The following is a 20937-nucleotide window of genomic DNA, read 5'->3' on the forward strand; positions in this document are numbered from 1 at the left end:
AAAGTCAAGCATGTAATTTGCAAAACAACGTACTAGAGGTTGCAGGTGTCAGCTCATCGCTTAAGGTTCTGAAGAACAAAGGTGAAGGAGATGGAAGCGAGACCTTTCAGGGCGCTTGTGATGCAGACAAGGTACATAAAAGTTGCAGATTATTTTTCATGTTTTTGGAGGACCAAAAGCTCCTCAGTGGGGAGGATTGATCCAGGTGGCTCCAAACACAGACAGAAGTCCTAGAGGATTCTGGAAGGGTCAAAAATCAAAGTGTTTGGATTGTGCTCGAACTAGGTTCATGTTGTAGATCTCATCGTTGTGATCGCAGCGATGCGAATGGTTCGTCAAACTGAGCTTGTATGCGAAAGTTAGAGGCAGTCAAAGTTCAGGGTTCACTGGGTGACTTGGCAAGCTTAAGTAAGGCACAATTTCGCAAAAATCCGGCCACCGGATTCCGGCCAACCTGGGCCAGATTCTGGGCGAATTTGTGGCATGTTTAATTTGTCCCCTTCGGTCATTTTTTGAAATTTTGAAAATGACTATTAATTTTTAAAAAATATTAAAAAAATATTAAAAATGGTGGCAGGCCATGACCCCTGCCACTGCCGTGGGATCCCAAATTGTATTAAAAAAATATATTAATTATGGGCTGATAGGCCATGGTCCCCGCCGGCCCTCCCTCAACCACCAAGTAAAATATTAGTTAAGGGGTGGGCAGCCATTTCCCCGCCACCCGCGGAGCCACTCAAACAAACATGGCTATTAAAGGTGGGGGCACGGGTTGTCAACCCCGTTGCCCTCCCCACCTCCTGCCTACACCATATCTACCGGCGGAAATGGGGGCGGGCCACCCAAGACAGCGGATCCGCCAACCTAAAACGTTAACAAAAATTTCTTATGTGGGTTAATTCGGGAGGGGCGGGATTTGACCCCCTCAACCCCCCCTCAACAATTACCTTTTTTAACCAAATGTGCCAACCATATTATTGTTTAATTTGTCCCCAATAGTGATATAAACCCAACATTTTCCCAGTGCGCCTAGGCATGGAGGAACCCGAAGCGTGGACAGAAATCGAGGCAAGATTTTTCTTAATTCATTTATTTGCAGGTGGAACCATGATTAGGCAAAATTCTCTGGAGGGTGAAATTTTTATAGTGTCCAAATCGGACAAATTTTATGTTAATCCTACACCTCTCAATGACACGAACCCGATGGCGCAGTGAGTTTCCTGATCTTAGCAACAGATTTGCAGAGGACTCGGAGGAGGGAATCTTTGAGGAATCTAGGGGGAATCTAAAAGATTCCTTAAGCCCCAGATTTCCACTTTCTCAGAATTTAGAAATTTGACATGCGATTTTACACTATTCGACACCATGAATCTGATGGTGCATTCAGATTTTCCATTTGCTCATTTCATTTTTTGGCCATTTTTCAAAGAGAAGTGCAGGTGTTAGCATTCATGTGCGAGTAGTCATTCCATGAGATTCGACGCCGCAAGATTGATGGTGCGACCAGCTTCAGCGGTTTGACATCCTTTTCTTCAGATGGCCCTAGGATGTGAGGTATATGCAGTATGTTCATGTACTTCTTTTGCTATGAGATGCATTGTGCTGCACTGATCCCTGTTGATGTTTGATGAGGGATCTCGTTGTCTTACTTGTTTCATGATTCCTGCTTGATATGATGCAGAATCATTTGTGGGATGTATTTGTTGTCATGATTCGTCATGTCTTGTTTGAGATCCCTTTGTCGTTATGTTGATGGGATACTCATGTGTCACCATGTATGTTTGCATTGAGATCCCTTTTATGCCATGTTGGCGGGATGCTCATTATCATCATGCATGAGTTTTATGTCACACTAACAGGAGTCCTTTTGACCGAGAGCTCCTATAGCGGAACATATCTTGGAGCCACTCCTACGTGAGGGCATTTTCCTTGTATGATAGCGACATCACCTCTTATGTACATCATCACTATTGACAACACTTAATGCAGCGACCTACACCATCTTGACATCGGGGCTTGGCAACGTTCTCCCTATCTTGTAAGGCCCCTGTGCACTAGAGAAGTCGACCTCCTTGGATAATTCAACCTCCTTTACAATTCAGTCATTTTCTTTAGCAACTCGACCTCTCTCTTTCGTGAACTCGACCTCCTTGAATTTCTCCTTAAATTTCCTGCGGCACTTCTCCTCACTTCTCTTCAATCAAGTCAAGCTTCTCACTTTAGAGAAAATCTTTTCCTCCACAATTGCATGTCTTCACCTCTCCCTTGGTGTTATTTTATAATTTCATTAAGCCAAAATCCCTAACCCTAATCTCCTATGTGATCAATGGCTAAGATTAGATCCTATGCCTCACTTGATAATAGCGGTTGAGATTATATCTAAGTCACTTAAATAATTTTATTGTTTATCCTTTTAGAACTTTGGCCTAATAGTCCACAATAATTAATTAGATTAATTATTGTACCTTTCCTAAGTTAACCTTGGGAAAGAAATCATAATATCACTTACTCCACCAAGCAAGCACCTAAAGAGGTAATAGAATATCTTCTACTTGCTAAGACACCTACCCTATATAGAATACCGTCCGAAGCTACAAAAACCTCAACACTCTCTCATTTTAATTCCCATTAAACTGCAGTATGTATTGGTTGTTACCAATGTTTTACAACTCGGACTCGGACTCGGACTCGGCCGAGGATCGACTCGGACTCCGACTCGGTAATGACTCGGCCGACTCGATTTCAATGACTCGATCGTTGTAAAAAATACATTAAATATTTATTTTTTTTATAAAAAAACATAATTTTAAATATTTTAAACATAATTTTAAAGATTTTCATTCAAGTTTCCAAACACACAACATTATAATATACATGGAAGACAACATATGATCAAAGTAGGCTCATGAACCAATCCATTATATCAAAATGGTACCCAATGGCAATAGTAAATACATAGTCAACTGTAGTCTGTCATACATGATCAAAGACTCAAGAGTCAAAACAAAATACAAATAACCAAGGAGGCTAGTAGCTACTGCCAGAGGAGCCAAGATCATCTCGACCAATCTCTGGATCATCATCATCAGAGTCAGACAAGGGGCCCCATGGCTCCTCCTCATCATCATCGTCTCCAACTGCAACTGTAGAAGTGGTGCCAGTACCACTAGGCTGTGCAGCAGATGCAAGCTGAGATAGAGTACAAATGCGGCTGCGCTTCTGTCGTGGCTGAGCAGAGGAAGGCGAAGCACCTACAACTGGAGTCCTACTAGCTGGCTGTGAGACTGAGGCTGGTGGATCGGGATCTGCATTCAACTGAACAGGCTGCAGTGCATGTTCAACATCAAGTTGATCAATCTCAAGATCCTCATCAGGATCAAACTCTGGTAGACGACTCTCCACTACCCAATCTGATGTTGGATCAATGTCTTCCAACACAATGGGATCTGAATCAGGTCTTTTGTTCAGCAATTGGTTCTGTCTGAGCCGAAGGTTGTATTGGACAAAAACTAGATCATTCAACCGTTTTTGCTCCAAACGGTTTCTCTTCTTTGTGTGAATCCTCTCAAAGACAGACCAATTGCGCTCACACCTAGATGCACTGCAAGTTTGACTCAAAATACGAATTGCAAACCTTTGCAATTCAGGGCACTGGCCACCAAAGGCCTCCCACCATTGTGCTGCAAAAAACATAGGAGTGTAATGAATTATGAGTTAGATGAAGGCTGAAGCTCAACAAAATTACAAATTATATCTAACTTTCAAATTATAAATGATTTAACAAACTTTAATAAAAAAAGTAAAACCATTAAGAAATTGAAAATTGAAATTTTTGTTTACCTGGCTCATCTGCTTCTCTTGCAATCTTTGCTAGGTTCTTCCCAAAGGTACCTGTTGCATTGCTGAAGGATGTGACCTGCTGATGTATCAGCAGCTGATCAGACTCCGATGGGACCATGCGCTCAATGCAATCAACCAGTCCATCTCTGACCTCCCCCCTCAAAGCTCCTGACTCCTTAGCTTTATAATGATACCGTGGGTTCAAAAAATACCCAGCTGCATGTATAGGGCGATGGAGTTGATTGTTCCATCTTTCATCAATGATTGCCCAAATGGGCCCATACTTTGCCACTCTATCCTTGTATGCTGTCTTTATTTGCTCCTTTGCTTGATCCATAGCCTCATAAATGAAGCCCATAGCCAACCTTTCCCCATCCACCAACCGCAACACCTTAACTAGTGGCTCAGCAAGCTTCACAATCTCTGCTGCCTTTCTCCAAAAAGTTTCATCATGGACTTTCCTTTTCAATTCTCTGCCTTCTGGTTTGTTAGACCAACTGCTTTGATTCCAATCATCACTGGAAAACATCTTTTGCAAGTTTCTATGTTGGGAAAGCATAGATTGCAATGTCAAAAAATGTGTAGCAAATCTAGTGATGGCAGGCCTAATAATATCCTTGCCTCCAGTGTGTTTCCTCATGAGACTCAAAACCAGTGTATGATTGTAGATAAATTTTGTTATGCTTTTGGCATTATCTACAGTGTTTCTGACCCAATCTAATTTTCCAATATCCTCAAGCATGAGGTCTATGCAATGTGCAGCGCATGGGGTCCAAAAGATGGTCTTGTGTTTTTCCTCTAACAGTCTACCAACAAGAACATAGTTAGAGGCATTGTCTGTGATGATTTGAACAACATTAGCCACCCCCACATCCTGAATAACCTCATCCAATAGCTGAAACAACAAGTGGCCATCTTTTACCTTATCAGATGCATCAACTGATTTTAAAAACATGGTTCCCTGTGGACAGAAGACAAGAAAGTTTATGATGGTACGGTTTCTTTAATCAGTCCATCCATCTGACATGATGGTACACCCTGTTCTTGCCCATGATTCCTTGAAATCTTGCAAATACTCATTAATTGATTTAATTTCTTTCTGCAAACGAAACCCCCTTAGCTCTTGCATAGTAGGGCCTTTGAAGCCTTTTCCAGCAGCATGTATGGCCTCAAACATAGGCTCATAATATGGTGAACGAGCAACATTAAAGGGGATATCAGCATCATACCACCATCTAGCTATGTAGTCACAAGCAGTCTCCCTCAATTCTTTCTTCCAATGGTCATCCAAAGTGGGCTGAGCAAGACCTTTACTAATACTAACTTCAGGACCATGTGCATCTGATGGAGAGGAGCCTGAGTGAGTGAAAAAACTTTTGATAGTCCCATCACCCTTCATTCTACCCTTTCCCTTATCTTGAACAGAAGCAAAAGAGGGAGGAACATAACGGAAAGGGTTTAATGCATCAGTTTGAGGGATAGAGGAAGAACCCTCAAACTCATAGTGGGGGTTGGCAGCCATCATTCTTTGTATCTCCCTCTTCCTCCCAATTTCAGCCTGTATCTCTTTTTGCCTAGTCTTTTCTTCTTTAAATTTTTCAAAGCTTTCCAACAAATTCTTTCTAATCTCCCCAATTTGATCAGAGGGACATGGAGTAATATTGCCTTTAATCCCTGCCAAGTGTTGTTTCAGCCTATGAATCCCCCCAGGACCTGACTTAATTTTCCTATGGCAAAACTTGCAACACATCTCATTATCAACCATTTCAACATATGCCCAAGCAGGATCTTTTGCTCTAGGTGCCATTTTTTGACTAGGAAAACAATCTGAAAATGAAAAAAAAAAAAAAAATTGATTCAATGTTCATTTATTTGACTAAAAACACTCTCTAAGCTATCTTGATATGCACCTAAAATTTACTAAGTAAAAACAGATTTATAGAGGTGGAAAAAAATACCTCCAGGCACAAACTGCCTCCTCAAGCTTGCTCCAAGAATCAGCTCCTCAATGCTGCTCCAAATGGCTGCCCAAGAAGCTCCTCACTCCAGCTACAATGCTCCTCCAAGACTCCTCACTGCTGCTCCAAAACAAGCTCAAGAACTGCTCACTAACTCTCAAAGAAGACTCTCACTCAAATGCATAAGACTGCTGTGAGTGAAATGAGAGCATTTGGCTGTCTTAAATAGAGTTTGGGAGGGGGAAATGGACCCCAAAAGCATTTAACAATATTCCATTACCCTTTGGAATCCACAAACCCTATTTACCTTTAACAAAAAACATCAAAAAAGTGATTTAAAAACCTGTTTAACGCTGCCCAGCCGCGGATTCATTGACTCGGCCGAGTCAATACGGACCCGGCCGGGTTGACCGAGTCAGCTATGAGTCATAGCTGACTCGGTCAGCCGAGCCGGGTCATGGGCCGAGTCACAGTTTTGGCAATGGAAACGGTCCGAAACGGCCGTTTCGGAGTCAACCCGGCCGTTTCGTAAAACACTGGTTGTTACCACTACACCATAGCTCAACAAACTATACACTAATATGTAAATCCTTCTATGTAATTATTCCTATTCTATTATATGTTTTCCATTTTTGCATTCCATTCTTCTACTTGATACATGCTCGCTTTTTTAGGCCTTTCATCATTCTTGTCTTGCCATCTCATATTTGAGTCAAAGTTTACTGTTTACTATTGGACAATTGATTGATATTAAAATATACGCAGGATTCACTGGGAAGAGTCTACATCCCGTCTATAAGGCGTGTAAATGAAATAATGGGTGTAACCACCGAGGAGCTTGTGGAAAAAGCACGACAAGGTCCCAATTGACCAGGTAAATTTTATTTTCATGCATAATTTCTTAAGAATAAATATGCAAAAGCACAAAAAATGGAGAGATATTCAATTGAATTCAATGAATGATTTGAAAGTTTGTGTTACCACAAAATTATTGAAAGATGTTTGCTTTCATTTGAACAAGTTTTTTGGACATTTTGTCTTCTGAATTAGTTGTTATGTAAGCATTTATTTCTATCAATATGGACTCGCCACTTTATCAGTATCATAACACCTAGTCACAAGTCATTGCATCAACTCTTGTGATTTACCCTAGGCTATTGAATGGTTCATTACCAAAGCAATCACAAAAAAATTGCACAAGAGGCCCATAATTGTAATGTCCAATTACAAAAGGATATCTAATACAGTATGAATGATACAAGAGATGACATATAATCAAGAAGACTTGCATATTTATAGTGCATAAGATACATGAAAATTCTAAAAACACGCTTTGTTAAGGGACATGGAACTTTAAAGGCACAAGTAATTTAATTAGGTCTAACATGTCACCTGTCCTCAAGATACTTTGTCCTCTGAACAACTGAAGAAATAAGATAAAAAAATGTTTAAAGCTTTAAAAAACCTTCTCACTGTAAAGGGATCAATCCTCCTTAGATTGATTTTTTTGGGGATTGTCTGTTTATAAGACTACTGAATTGAACTTTTTTTGCAACTCCAACTATATGTTTGATTATGGCTCCAAGTTGTATTGGAATAATAATTCTTTGGAATGTTAGGAACTTAGGATAGTGTTGTGTTCATTTAGAGTGATGTTGACATTGGGGAGTTAACTGGTTAATGTAGTCAAGTTTGTGTTTAGGATGACGATAAGATATGTAAGTAACTTGCTTCTTCTTAATCTCAATTTAAGTATATTTCAATTCGATATATCTTCTTTAGATACTTCATTGATTTGTGAATTGATAAATTTCATCAGTGGCAACCATTTCATTGTTAACTCTAATTGAGTTCATAGACAATTTTTGTCCACATATTGTGCCTTACCACTGAGAATTCCTTAATTCAATTGATATGTCTCTTTGTTGACTTTTGGAATTGATATTGCAATGTGCTTTGATGTTTAGCTTTGATAAGGTTTGACTTTAAATTCTTAGAGTGATTTCCTTATCATTGTGTGTTAAAACTTTGTCAAATCTTTTCTTGAGATCTTGCTTTTTCTGTGGCAATTCCTAATCATTTGTCAATATTTTGTTACTTCAAATTTTAAGTGATCAATTTCATGATTAGGGATCTTGTTTTCATTTTGCAAATAGTTAGTTTCAAAAGATTCCTCAAAAAATTCACTTTGGATTTCCTCTGATTCAATTTTTCCCTGTACTCATCATTGGTTGAATAAATACGTCATGACTGCAACAAGGCTTCTTCTTACTTTTTCTAATTGACTTTTTTTTTCTTCTAGAACTTTCAAAATGGAGATGTTCAATGCAACTTTTAACTTGTACCTTTTTCACCAAAAGATGTGACCTTAAGAGACCCTTTTACTTATAAATTGAAAACTAAGCTTAACTTTATCTATTTTAATTCAGTACATCACCTTTTTTCTCAAGGAAAATCTGATGGGTTTCTATCTTTCTTGAAATATTTGAATGGAAGGTAACACCATTGCTAACCATGCATATTTGAATGAAGGGAAACTCAATCACTAACCACTATTTTGGCTAACAACATCAAAGGATTTGACCAAATTTGAATCTGTAAGCTAGGACCTACCTTGGGAGAAATATCACTTCATAATTTATAAAAGTATTATCTAGATCAATAAGATAGCCCTGGGTGAATTATCACTTCATAATTTATGAAGGTATTGTCTAGATAAATAAGATACAATCTCATTAGATGATTGTAATTATATCTCAAGGGGTTTGTCTTTATGAAGCGTATTTCCTTAGTGTTGAAATTGTAACTGGGGCTGCTCTTCATAATTGTCATTATACTTGTATCAATATGTATTTTATGTAAAAATCAAGGAAGAAAAATTCTTATTATTTTCTAGCATGTTCATGCTTTGTTTTGGTCAAAAGAAAATGTAAAAGGGCATGTTGTTCATGACACTTGTAAAAGAATCAAAATTTTAATTTTTAAAGTGTCATTTGTCCCTCCAATTTGTCAAGTCGACCCTCCCACCCATCAAGTCGGCTCTGCTCTTAGAGGCCCTCCTAGCCTTCCTCTATTATTCAGATTTGAGCAATATGATGCACTGACTGATCACGCAAGGAGCTGCCCTTAACTAAGGCACATAAAACACCTCTGTCCTATTCTCTTCAGGACAGATCTTATTCTCACCCTCTTAGGCTCTCTCATCTAGCCTAGAAACTGCCCCTCGCTGGCCCATATTCTTCACTGTACAGGACCATACTTTTCTGTCCAGAACCACACTCTTCTTCACTGATTTCGGCCACCCTAACTTTCAGATCCAACCGTATAGACAAGCATACAGGCAGTGACATTGTCACAAGGTATGAGATCTAGTCTCTAAGGGGCTCGACCCTTCTTCCAGCTTGAATGTGAGTGCATATAGTACATATTTCTTCTTCTTTCATGTGACCCTAACTAGGGCTTGTAGATCTGCTGTTCTAGGCTTTAAGAACAACTCTTCTCATCAGCAAACAATCCTCCTAGGCTTCAGATCTCTTGACAACCTTTTCACTGCTTGGATCTATCCTTTGGCCATTCTTCCAAGACACTGTGACCTACAGCAAGAGTTTAAGCTTCTGATTTGGGTGTGTGGCTGTCTTCTTAGGCTTGGAACAACCCCTTAGCTCTGCCATACCAGCCCTTCTCACCTGCGATGAACATGGAGACTTCAGGGTGCCTTTTTCATGAGCAGAATAGGCCTCATGACTTCCTCTTCTCGAGGCTTGACCCTCTTCACAGGTCTGCAACCCTTCTCTTCTCCACCACATGGATCTCGGCCCTAGTCATCTAAGCTCCTTGCTACCCCTTCTCTCTATTCGGTTGCCACTTGAGGATGAATGATCTGATCTTGGTGTAAATTCTGGCATGCTTGTAACCCTACTTGGCCCTCAAACTAGTGTTTCTTGGACTACATCTCGACCTCCGCCAATGATCAAGGAAGCTCCTCTTCACTTGATATCTAGCCTTATGCTAAGGCCTCTATTAAATAGCTTTCCCATTTTCATGTATTTCTCATTTTTTGTGTTGCAAGGTCCATTGAAAGTATGTAACATGGGTACTCCTTGGAAGAAAAATTAAATTCTGCATCCAACGAGTGCTTCCACTCGAAATTTGAGTAAAACCATAGGAAGATAAGTTGAAAATAAGAGTTGAAAAAGTAGTTTTTTTTTGTTTTTTTGTTTTGTTTTTTCTCTCTAAAATTTGATGATGTAATATAATAATATTATTGTATTATTTCCACTATTATTTTATAATATTCCTTAGGAGGTCCATTTTAGACCTCAAAATTTCTCTAATGCTTTGTCTTTTAGCCTTCTTTCTTGATTTTCTTTTGATTCTAAGTGCAGATCGAACTTGGATGATGTGATGTCACAATAGGTCGAATTCTCCTCTAATATATACTTATCTCGAGTGATCGAATGGGCTTCTTTTCACTGACTTCACTGGCAAGGCCAACTTGGTGTTGGGAGTCCAAAAATGACACTTTAAAAACAAATTTAATATTTATTTCTTGTTACAATGAGCCCATAAGGGTCTTATACATATGACAAGGACAATGTTGACTCAACTAACCCTAGAACATGAAGAACATGCTTGACCTAATAAAATGGAGCATGAAACCCATGCTTTCAAAATTATATTTTCTCTTTTTCTTTTGCTTTTACAAATTGTACAATATTAATTATGAAGACCGAGCATAGTTACATTTCCAACAAGAAGTACCTCACTCACTAAGAGGAAGTGTTGATGTTTGTAGCTCAGGCAAGTACTTTTACACAAGCCTAAGTTTTTAGTTGTGTACAAGTTGCCCAAGATCTCCATAGACACTTGTTCTAGTGTGAGCAAATTGCTTTTGTAACTTAGCCTAAGTTTTGACTTAGGAAAGCAAATAATTATTATGTTAGCTAATTGAGCTAAAGTAAGCTTAGGAAAAGTGAAATAATTACTTAAGTGATTAAGTTTTAATCTCAACCCATGATCTCAAGTGAGGTGAGATCTAATATTGACCATTAATCGCTTTGGATATTATGGTTAGGGATTTAGCTCAATGTAAATTTATAAAAGAAAAGTTAAGGAGAGGGAGAAGACAAACCATACAACAACACAAGATTGAAAGAGGCATCTCAGTTAAGAGTGTGGCACTCTAGTGGGATGGGCCCGAGGAAGTGAAAAAGGGGAGCTTGGAGATCCAAATCAGCCAAGGGCATTGAGGGTCAATATAAGGCCGGATCTGTCGACTTACATCCAAGATATACTGTAATCTATTATTTTTTTAGTTGGGCCATTATCCCAGGACGGGAGCCCAAGTAAGTTTTGAGTTTTTAATGAAGGGTTGTTGATTTGGAAGAATTTGTAATTGTCTTTGTGATTGAGATTGGCTAATGTGATTTTTGTTTTCACTTATTAAGTTAAGAGTGTAGTTGTGCTTTCATTCAGTAGTTCTGTAATTTGCTAGGTCAATCAACTGTTGGGTGCTCGGTTCACAGGAAAATGAACAAGTTATAATAAATTTCCTTAATGGAAATTAGGGAAATTCTGCAAAAGGAGATGTTAGAACCATAAAAGACTCAATACATCAAGATGAAATTTTCAATGAAACTCTAATTCTTACAACAATTGCAAAATGGAAGAAGATACTCACAATGAAGTTGCTCAAAATCACTATAGAATCACTTAATTAATCCAAGAGAAAGTCCCTCCAATCACAATATTCTCCTGAAGAAAATTCACTAGATCAATGCTCCATTGCATCCAAGAGAAAAAGAACTAATGCACACTATCTCTCAAGTGAGTAAAATGAGTGTGACAATGATCCTCTCCAAATCAACTTCCCTTTATTCATATGAGGGAAACCAAGTCGATTTTGAAGTAAATTTGACTAAAATCTCTAAAAATAATAAATTATGTGATTACAAGTTAACTAAGTCACAAACCAACCTAAAATATAGCTATCTCAGTGATAAAACATAACAAAAAGCTTCCTTCTAGCCCACATGTGGGAGCAATGTCCTTCAACGGTGGCATCATCTTCTAAAAGTGAATATCTCCATCAAAATGCGCCTGGAATGGTTTAAAAGAGTGCTGCTCAGTCAATAGGCCATCTCCTCATCAACAAGTCTCAAATAATCAAACAAATCCCTCGTCATCATCAACTAAGTGCACACCATCAATCCAAGCCACACGAAGGGGACATCACAAGTCTAGGGCATGATGTCATCATCTAGAAAAGTGTACCATCCCTCTTAGAAGGATCTCAAGTAATCATCATCATCATCCAACTAGCTCAAAAACAAGGCAATGCCCATCAAGAAGGTAAAAGGCCAACCCAGGGGTGTTCTGTAGTCTTTGGGGTACACTTATCTTCTAGGTAGTGTCCCACCTCCAATGTGCAACTTTCTAGGCTTTGAAGAGAGAAGAGAAGGTCATCATTAGTGCTAAATACATCTCAAGGTCAACACTCCTCATAAACTGGTCAATATCTTGGTTGTGGTGCCTAGAATGGTCATCAAATGGGATTGGACATATTCTTTGAAGGATTAGAGAAGTTTCAAATGATCTCTCAAGGGATGGCAGTTGTACCTAGGAGCAAGCATTTGAAACATACTCTAAAAATCAAGTAAGATCATCATCATAGGTAATAACCATAAGAGTATCATATTGGGCCATATCTAATGCAAAAGGCATCAATGTACTTTACATAAGTGTCATTTTCAAATGTGTTCCTAGCTTATGATTTATAAATAAGTTACCATGCTTATATATGGGAGGGTTATCAAAAGGCCTAATTAGGGGCTTCCAACCCCATGTTGAAGAATGTAACTAGTGTCGGTCTCCATAATTGTATTTGAGTCATAATGAGATATATTTGTCAAAAGAAATAAGAAAAAAATTATTATTAAAGAAATTGATTTATTAAAGCATGGGTTTCATGCTTGGGTCAATTGTTTTCAGGTCAAATCCTTCAATGAAGGCTTCTAGGGTTTATGTCAAGTGTCCTTGTCCATGTCAAAATGTAAAAGACCCTTCTTGGGCTCCTTTTGTCAAAGAAGAAATTTATTTTATTTTAAGATAGGTCAATTAGGCCTCCTCCACCAAGTTTACCTCAAACTGGGCAAGTCGGCCTAAATAGAGGGGCGGAAACTCCTATATAAAGGCAACAACTCAACCTCATTTGTCAGCCACACAAGTTTGATCTAAAACTTCTGGGACCAGAAAATTGTGAATTTCAAGGAAAGAAGAGGAAACGGATAGCGAAGAAGAAGGAGGTCTCTCCCAAGCATAAGAAGTCGAAATTCTTTCTCTGTTTCTCTCACACGTGTGAAGCTGCTAGATGTTGGAAATTGTAACTATGTTCGGTCTTCAATAATGTACTCGAGTCATCATCTAATGTACTTGTCAAAAGAAAAAGGAAAATTATTATTATTATTATTATTATTGTGACTTATTAAAGCATGGGTTTCATGCCTGGGTCACCATGTTTTAGATCAAAATCCCCATTGAGGACTTCTAGGATTTATTCTGAGTCCATAGATCATTGTACATTTGAAGAGACCCTTCTTGGGTTTTTGAATAATGTAAAAAGGTTAAGTATTGAGTCAAATATGAATTATGTAACCGCCACACCATGTCGGCCTAGAAGAATATTAAGTCAGCCTAAGGACCCTATTCGACTCCACATGAAGCCTATAAAAGGAAGCTCATCAAATTCATTTGGAGCATCATTCTCACACACAAGTTCGAATTCTCTTGTAGCTAGGAAGAAGTGCAAAGTTGTCTTGTAGCTGGGAAAAGGTGCGAAGTCTATTGCGGGAGAGCTGAAGTGAATGCGATTTTGGGGAAGTCTAAGCAGAGAAGGAAAATTGAAATTTTGGTGTTTCTCTTTCTTTGTTTCATGTCCAGGATTGGGAGATCGAAGTCTTCCAAGTTTCACTATTGCTGGAAGCTGCTAGTTGTCGTAAGTTGCTGCCTAGTTGAAGGTGCTAGAAAGAGGTCGATATTCTGGGAGGTTGACTTGGTGTGGAGGGAAGGTCTGGTCTTGGTCTAGGGTGAAGAGTCTCAAAGAATACTATTGAAAGGAAGAATTATCTTGACTGGGCTTTCCCCTCGAAGGGGGTTTTGCCCTGGCATGTGCCTACATCTGGTGTCAGTGTCACAGGGTTCATCGAACCTAAAGGTTGAGGTCCGAAATTCGTCGAATTTGAAAAAAAAATCTTAAGGTTCGTTAAAGTTCGAGAAGGTTCGATTCCTGCTGCGTGCATTAATTTTATAACGGCATTCATATTGGTACTACCCTAAGGTTTAGGTTCAAGAAGGTTCGGTTCCTGCTGCTGTGTCCTAACTTGTACAGTGTTCCACATAATCGTCCCAATCTCCCAATGAGCTTGTGTGCGATTTCCGAGTCAAGGTTCAAATTTGTTTGCTTACGCGTTGACATTATTATAATTTTACAAGCATTATAATATATTGCAGTATGGAAATCTGCGTACAGACATTATAATGTGTTAAAAGCATTATATTATAAGGCGTCAACATTATTGTAATTCTATAAGTATTACAATGCACTGTAGTATTGAACTCAACGTACATGTATTACAAGCGATACAATATGTTAACACATTACAATGTATTGAACTCAGCTTATATGAGGCATTACAATAGGCTAATGTATATTTATTATTATTATAATAATAATAATAAAGATAAGTTAACATAATTTAAAAATTATATATTTTTACAAGAATTATTTTTAATATATTTTAAATTATATTACATTAACAAAATTAGGGTATTGTTATTTTCAATATTATAAAATAATATAACTTATATTTATGAAAAATTATAAATTTATTGATATAGTATATGATAAAAATTATAAATATATATTAGTTATAAATGAATATAAAAGATTTATGTAATTTTAATTATTATATATATTTTTAAAATTATATACATGAACGAACCTAATGGCGAACCTCATTCGAATCTCATCGAAAAATTCGAACTCGAATCGAACTTAATTGTAATCAAATTCGAATTCGAACCCGAACCATGTGACATTGTCTGGTGTCTATTTTTTTATGTACTGTTGCTTTGGTAATTGTTTGATGAATTCAAAGGAAAGAAGATATAAAGAATCATAATATTAAGAAACATCACAAGTAATTATCAAGAACAAGAAATTTTTTCTTCCTTTCTGATTTTCTAATACTAGTGGGGCCAAAAATTGCAGAGCTGATGCTGGGCCGAAGTTCTGTCGCTTGGGGTCGAAATTTTGTAGCTGGGAAGTTGAATTTTTGGATTGTTGCTAGGTTGAAGTTGCTGGATAAGAAGAGACTACTAAATCATCTTGGAAGGTTGACTTGGTGGAGGAGGAAAGTCTGTTGGTCTAAGGTCTTGGTCTATCTCATTTTGAATCTACTGAAGGAAGACTTTCTGACTGGTTTTCCCCTATATGGGTGTTTTAGCCCTGTTTGAGTGCCTACATCTAGTGTCCATGATCTTCATGTTTTTTTTATGATAATTGCTTGATGAGAAGAAGATAAAGGAAGAACACAAAGAAGTTAATAAGAACATAATAATATCACAAGTAATTGTCAATATAAGAAAATCTTTTTGCTTTTCCGGTTTTCTAACATGGTATTAGAGCTTAAGGTGAAAGGAAGAAAAAGGCATCTTGAAGATCTATTGAAAGGAGAATAAGGAGTTCCAAGGTCAAGTCACAAGGAATAGAAGATATCAATATGCCAAATTCAATGAAGGGAGAGAACAAGCTAGAATGAGCCTCTAACTACAGGGCCTAGAACAAGGGGATAGTGTTGAAGAAAAATGTAACTAGGTTCGGTATTTGTCAATGTAATTTTGACCTTTGTACTTGTCAAGAAAAAGAAATATTATTTTTATAAAACTATATGAAGGAGTTTCTTGCTCATTCCATAGGTCTAGTAAAGCCAAAGAGTCAAGATTATGTTAAAGATCTCTTTATGAGCATTTATGTAATGTACATAGGTCAACCTAGTGTCAAGAAGCCCTCCAAGACAAGCACCATTCTTCAGCAAAGAAGTTTGCAAGATAAACGATGTACAAAGTACAAACACAGTCATGTCGACCTACAAATTAAATGTCGGCTCGCATCAACGGACACACCTCTTCACACTACCATGTTGGCTACTTATGGTGGACAAACCACTATAAATACCTAGCTAGGGTATCCGCAAAATAGCAGAGAAGAACTCGGACTTGTCTAAGATTTTCAGAGGTTTGTGATAGGGTGATCTTCGTATGGGTACAAAACAGAGATCCACATTATAGGTGTAAGGATTTTCGGACAACGCTGCAACTTTGGTAAAGTACAATGGCTTAGAATCTCAGTCAAGTATAAGCATAGTATCTCAGTGAGTACATTGGCTCTACATTTCTCGGATGGTCATCATGATTCCGGCCTTGGTGTAAAGAAGATCTCAGTGCAGGGAAGAACACTATCACAGTCTCGATGGACCTATCTCCTAGCAGTATTTGCATATATATGATGAGAAAGATCTCGGGAATCCTCACTGTCTCAACATACATCCTAGGTGTAATCTCAGTCTTATTGTCTCAGCATAAAGAGGATCACGATGATCCCACAGTTGCACTCACAGTCTCAGCATACTTGAAATGAAATACACTCTCAGCATGCTCACAGTAATCACATAAACACAGTCAAGATCTCAATGAAGACAAGGTCAGTATAGAGACCTATTTGACATGATGATGATCTCAGTAAGAGTGCAGTTATGATCCAAGTGAAAATGGAGATATGGTACAACAATCATGTCAGTGAAGGTACAAGAATAATGATCAAGGTGAAGCAATAGTGTTGATGAATGATCTCAACAATAAGATGAGGATTGGTGTCTTGGTCTTCGAGTGACCTAGTAGGTCAAGGGTCACGGTCTTGGTATTCGTCAACTGGAATCTCTATAAGAAGAGTTTTGTGTGGGTTTTCCTCTCCAAGAGGGAGAGGTTTTGGCCTTGGCATAAACCCAAACAGCTTGTGCTCTTGTCTCTTTGTTTTGGTAGCGGTTTGATGAAGCAAACACACACTCTAATAATAAGAAGAAGATCAAGCTAAGATAAATTGTAAACCCACTCCACAAATTGTTATCAAGTCTAGAAGAATCCTACTAATACTAATTGCCCTAGATTCTTCAACATGGTATCGGAACTAAGGTTCAGAAGTCAAAGGAAGGGCAGGAAAGAATAAAGGATCAAGTCTACAACAAGCAGTCTACATCAGCGAAGAACCTTTTCTCCACAGTCATCATCAAAAAGGTCACCAAGAACCTTATCAATATGACTACAAAGCAAGATAACTGAAAGCCAAAGATTATCATCTTGGAGAAGATCCGAGGAGCAGTCCTAATCCACACTACAACAAAAGGAAAACACAGTACCTTTCACAATCTCAATGCTAGCCTCAAAATTTGGGTGTCATTACAACCCATGCCATACCACAACAATCGTAATGACTTAAGCAGTTTTGATGATTGGTATTGAACAATGCTCAAAGGCCACAAAGATCTTTGCTCATGCTAGTCAACTCAAGCGAGGTTCTACTCCAGTAAGGAGAATTGAAACAAGGTTACAAAGATATACAGTCACAACATACATTACAACAATATCACTTAAGAAGGAGAACACAATGCGACATCTCGGGTGGACATCATGGCAGTGCTCTAAAAATTCTTGATTTTGATTCCATACCCTCGCAGTGAAGGAATCAAATAATCTCAACATATCATAAAAGGCAGTAGTGCTTCGTGCTGAACAATGCAAGGAAGTCTCAAGAAAGGTTCTAGAACTCTATGAATTGGATGGGTTATCAAGATTCCTTGCATGAAGAAGGAGAATAGACATAGTCCTCTAAGTAGCTGAAGTCATCAAAAGGCCTCCTCTGAATTTATGAAATGGGATATTGGAGACATCAAAGTGATGTAGATGATAAACTCATTCTCTTACGGTGCAATGAAGAAGGTCACATGAAATCTGATCTACATGAAAGTAAAGGGTATCAAAGGATGTAGGATATCTTCCATCTACAAGACCTAGAAAGGAAGATAACCATAATGCACTAACCATCAAGATAACAAATGTCCATGAATAAGAAGTTTACCTGATTCAACAACTTGTGGTCTCTATGCCAGATAGAGAAGGACAAGTTGATGGAAAAAAATATTGAAGGTTAAAAGAACTCAATCATGTGCAGAAAAGGAAGGCAAAGTTGGTCCTCAAGCAAGACAAAATAAGTATAGTTAAGATTCAATGCTATAGGAAGATTTTGGAAGCTCATATGACTAAAAGATGGAGGAAGCTGAAGAAAAGGGCCAAGGAAAGAGGGAGTAACAAATCTCTCTTGTGAGTAAGATAGTATCCCTCACAAAAAGGTTCTATTATAAGCTCGTAGATATTGTGTTATAAGATATGACAATGATAATAAGATGCATCATGGCATCATGGAAGCATTATAAACAAGAGCATGTAACATCTCCATAGGGATCATGAAGGATAAAAATCCATGGCAAACAATATGTAGGATATATAGCTCTTGCGAACCTCAGTGGACATTGAAGGAAAGAAAGGAGTCATCTAAGGCTCATCATACATCAAATAAAAAAGGAAACATTTTCCAATTGGGGATATAAATGATCCTCAAAATTCTCTGATGGAATCCTCATCGTAGGGTTCATTAATCTAGAGAGAAAGCAAGTGTTTCAATAGGAACTCCAACTTATGGAATTCATGAGATGATGATGTGATGACATGAAGCAAATCAAGGGATTGAAAATCTTTTCAACCAAGGAAGCTGCTGGAATGTAATGTTCCAAACTAGGGAAAATAGTGCTATGCAAAGAAAATAATAAAAACAACACCATAAAATTGAAATATTCAGTGCCCACCCATAAAAAGTCCAGGAATATCCAACTGCTGAGCCATTTTATTATAATCTAGGAGAAAAGTACAATAATGTTGAAGTGGTGCACCTAGGCTTTCCTCAATGGCAAGCGTGATCAAACCCAGGTGGTAATATGTCAAGCCCAGATGGCACAATAACCGTTGTAATGATGCCCTATGCTGCCCCTGTGAAACTGTGTTGTTTGCTGCAAGGATGCTGTTCGAAACCCCACCTTCGGAGCTTAGAAAATTACGGAAATTAACCCCGACCTCTCCACCAAATACCCAAAATAACCCACAAAGGAATGGGCCAAATGTTGACCTCAAAATTTTGGCCCAAATTCCCCTTAGCTCCTCTAGCTATTGGCTGAGTTGGGACCCCTGTTTGGCCCCTTAGATCTGCCCAGAAAATTCTATAAAATTAGGAATGTGATCCTTGCCCAAAACCCAGAGAGGGTTTCCCTTGGCTCCAACCTTCAAAAATTGACCCTTCACAGCTTGGCCCTCCTCCAATTTCGAATTTTGTTGTTGTGACTGATCCTGTTAATCTTTGCTCTCCCCACTCTAACAATCCTCCTCAAATGGCCCTCCAAGTGATCTCTTACTCCTCCCAGCCAGCTCCAGCTCTACAATTCCTTCCTCCAAATCCTACGTGAGCCCTGTGATGGCTCTCTGCGAAAGCCCAGGTGACTGTAAATCGAACTACTCCAATGCAACAACCTCCTGCTCCAAAACACTCCCAGAAGGTTAATCCTCCACTGCAGCTTCAATGCCCAAACTCCCTCGACAGTTGCTTCCCAGATGAACCCACAAGCAACACCTACGTGTTCCCCTTCTGCGTCCTCCAGAAACATGCACTGGCTAAGACAAATGCTGAATGATATGATTGTGAAACTCCACTGACTCTCCTCCAAGGTAGTACGAATTACCTTCTAGGGTGGCACTCGAAGTCCATCGAAGAAAGGGTTGAGATCTCTGCTCAGAGACACCCGTGTGCTAAAAAACACACTAACTCGACTATGCAACTCGAGCAACTACGGTTGAATTCAATATGTCAAAAGATAAGATCTTGAAATGAGGAGAGTTTCCTTCCTTATATAGATTTCGTGGAGCACTTTTCCCTCCATTTTCCCTCTATCACAGGTCCCTTAGTTAACCATCGATTTCCCCTCCATGCAAATCGAAGTAGGGAATGCGTATTCTCCTAGTGTGGGTGGCCTCCACGTACAATTAACCACATCGAAATAACTTCTACTAAGCCTAGCCTCCTAATAAAATCGAATGGGTCTTTTCACCTCCAAAATCGGCCATAGAATTTAGAAATTAATTCTGTTCCAAAATAATTTAGGAAGGGACATTACAGTCCTCCCCTCGCAAATGTTGCTTGTCCCCAAGCAACTTTAGTGCTGGATGCTCAAGTATGCGCTCACCCTCCCAAGTAGCATCCTCATTCGGCAAGCTCCTCCAATGCACCAAAAATCGCTTGTCCTTAAGCAATCCCTGAGCAAGCATCCTCTCTAACTGATGCTCCCCACTATCATTGCAAAATGTGCCAGGGTCCTAGATGTTCCACTAGATCGTGCCTAACCTCTGCACTGTCCTAATATGAAGGAATCCTTCAATACCAGGATCTCAGGCCATCCTATCCAACATGAATCTCTCCTCGCTCCACTCGTTATCCTGCCCGGTGCAAGTACCAGAAGTCTCCTGCTCCATCATTGACTCGCTAAAGCCCAATGGAAGATCGGTATGATCTCCCCCTATAGTAGCCAGCGCATCCCTAAAGGTTATTGAGCTATGATGCCCCAATTCCTTGCTAGTCCCGGAGTGGTGCCTCCATGCTGATGTTGCGCTACTCTGACTATGACATACTCCTCGTCGTGTGGAGATAGTATCCTCCCCTTTTGAAGCCTAGTGGCAAAAAATCTGTGAGAGTCAAGTTCATCCCGCCCAGGCATCTCCATGATGCCAATATCTACCCCTCCACTGCTAATCTCAACTCTGAGCCATAATAGGGCAAGTCTGCCTCGCCATGCAGTGGAGGTTTCGATGACCCCCCATCTATCAAACCTAAAGTGAATTGGATCATCCTCTGCCATGACCCTGCTCGTCACAAAGTGGAGTGATCTGCTCGCCAACTAGATCCCCAGATTCCCCAAACATACGGGGA

General features: G+C 39.0%; 1 protein-coding gene across 4 annotated transcripts in view; it reads left to right on the forward strand.

Moving 5' to 3' along the window:
• LOC149203684 (uncharacterized) overlaps positions 1-20937 on the forward strand; it is a 283560-nt gene that overhangs the window by 214477 nt on the left and 48146 nt on the right. For all 4 annotated transcript variants that reach the window (XM_089403521.1, XM_089403522.1, XM_089403520.1 and 1 more), the window contains exon 15: positions 6564-6672. In XM_089403521.1, the coding sequence (XP_089259647.1) occupies positions 6564-6668 (105 nt within the window). In that variant the 3' untranslated portion in view covers positions 6669-6672. The remainder of the gene's footprint in view (positions 1-6563; positions 6673-20937) is intronic.

The sequence above is a fragment of the Pinus tabuliformis genome, chromosome 2_1 (assembly GCF_031772625.1).
Source record: "Pinus tabuliformis cultivar Carrire ecotype Pingquan chromosome 2_1, CPIR1, whole genome shotgun sequence".
Lineage (NCBI taxonomy): Eukaryota > Viridiplantae > Streptophyta > Pinopsida > Pinales > Pinaceae > Pinus > Pinus tabuliformis.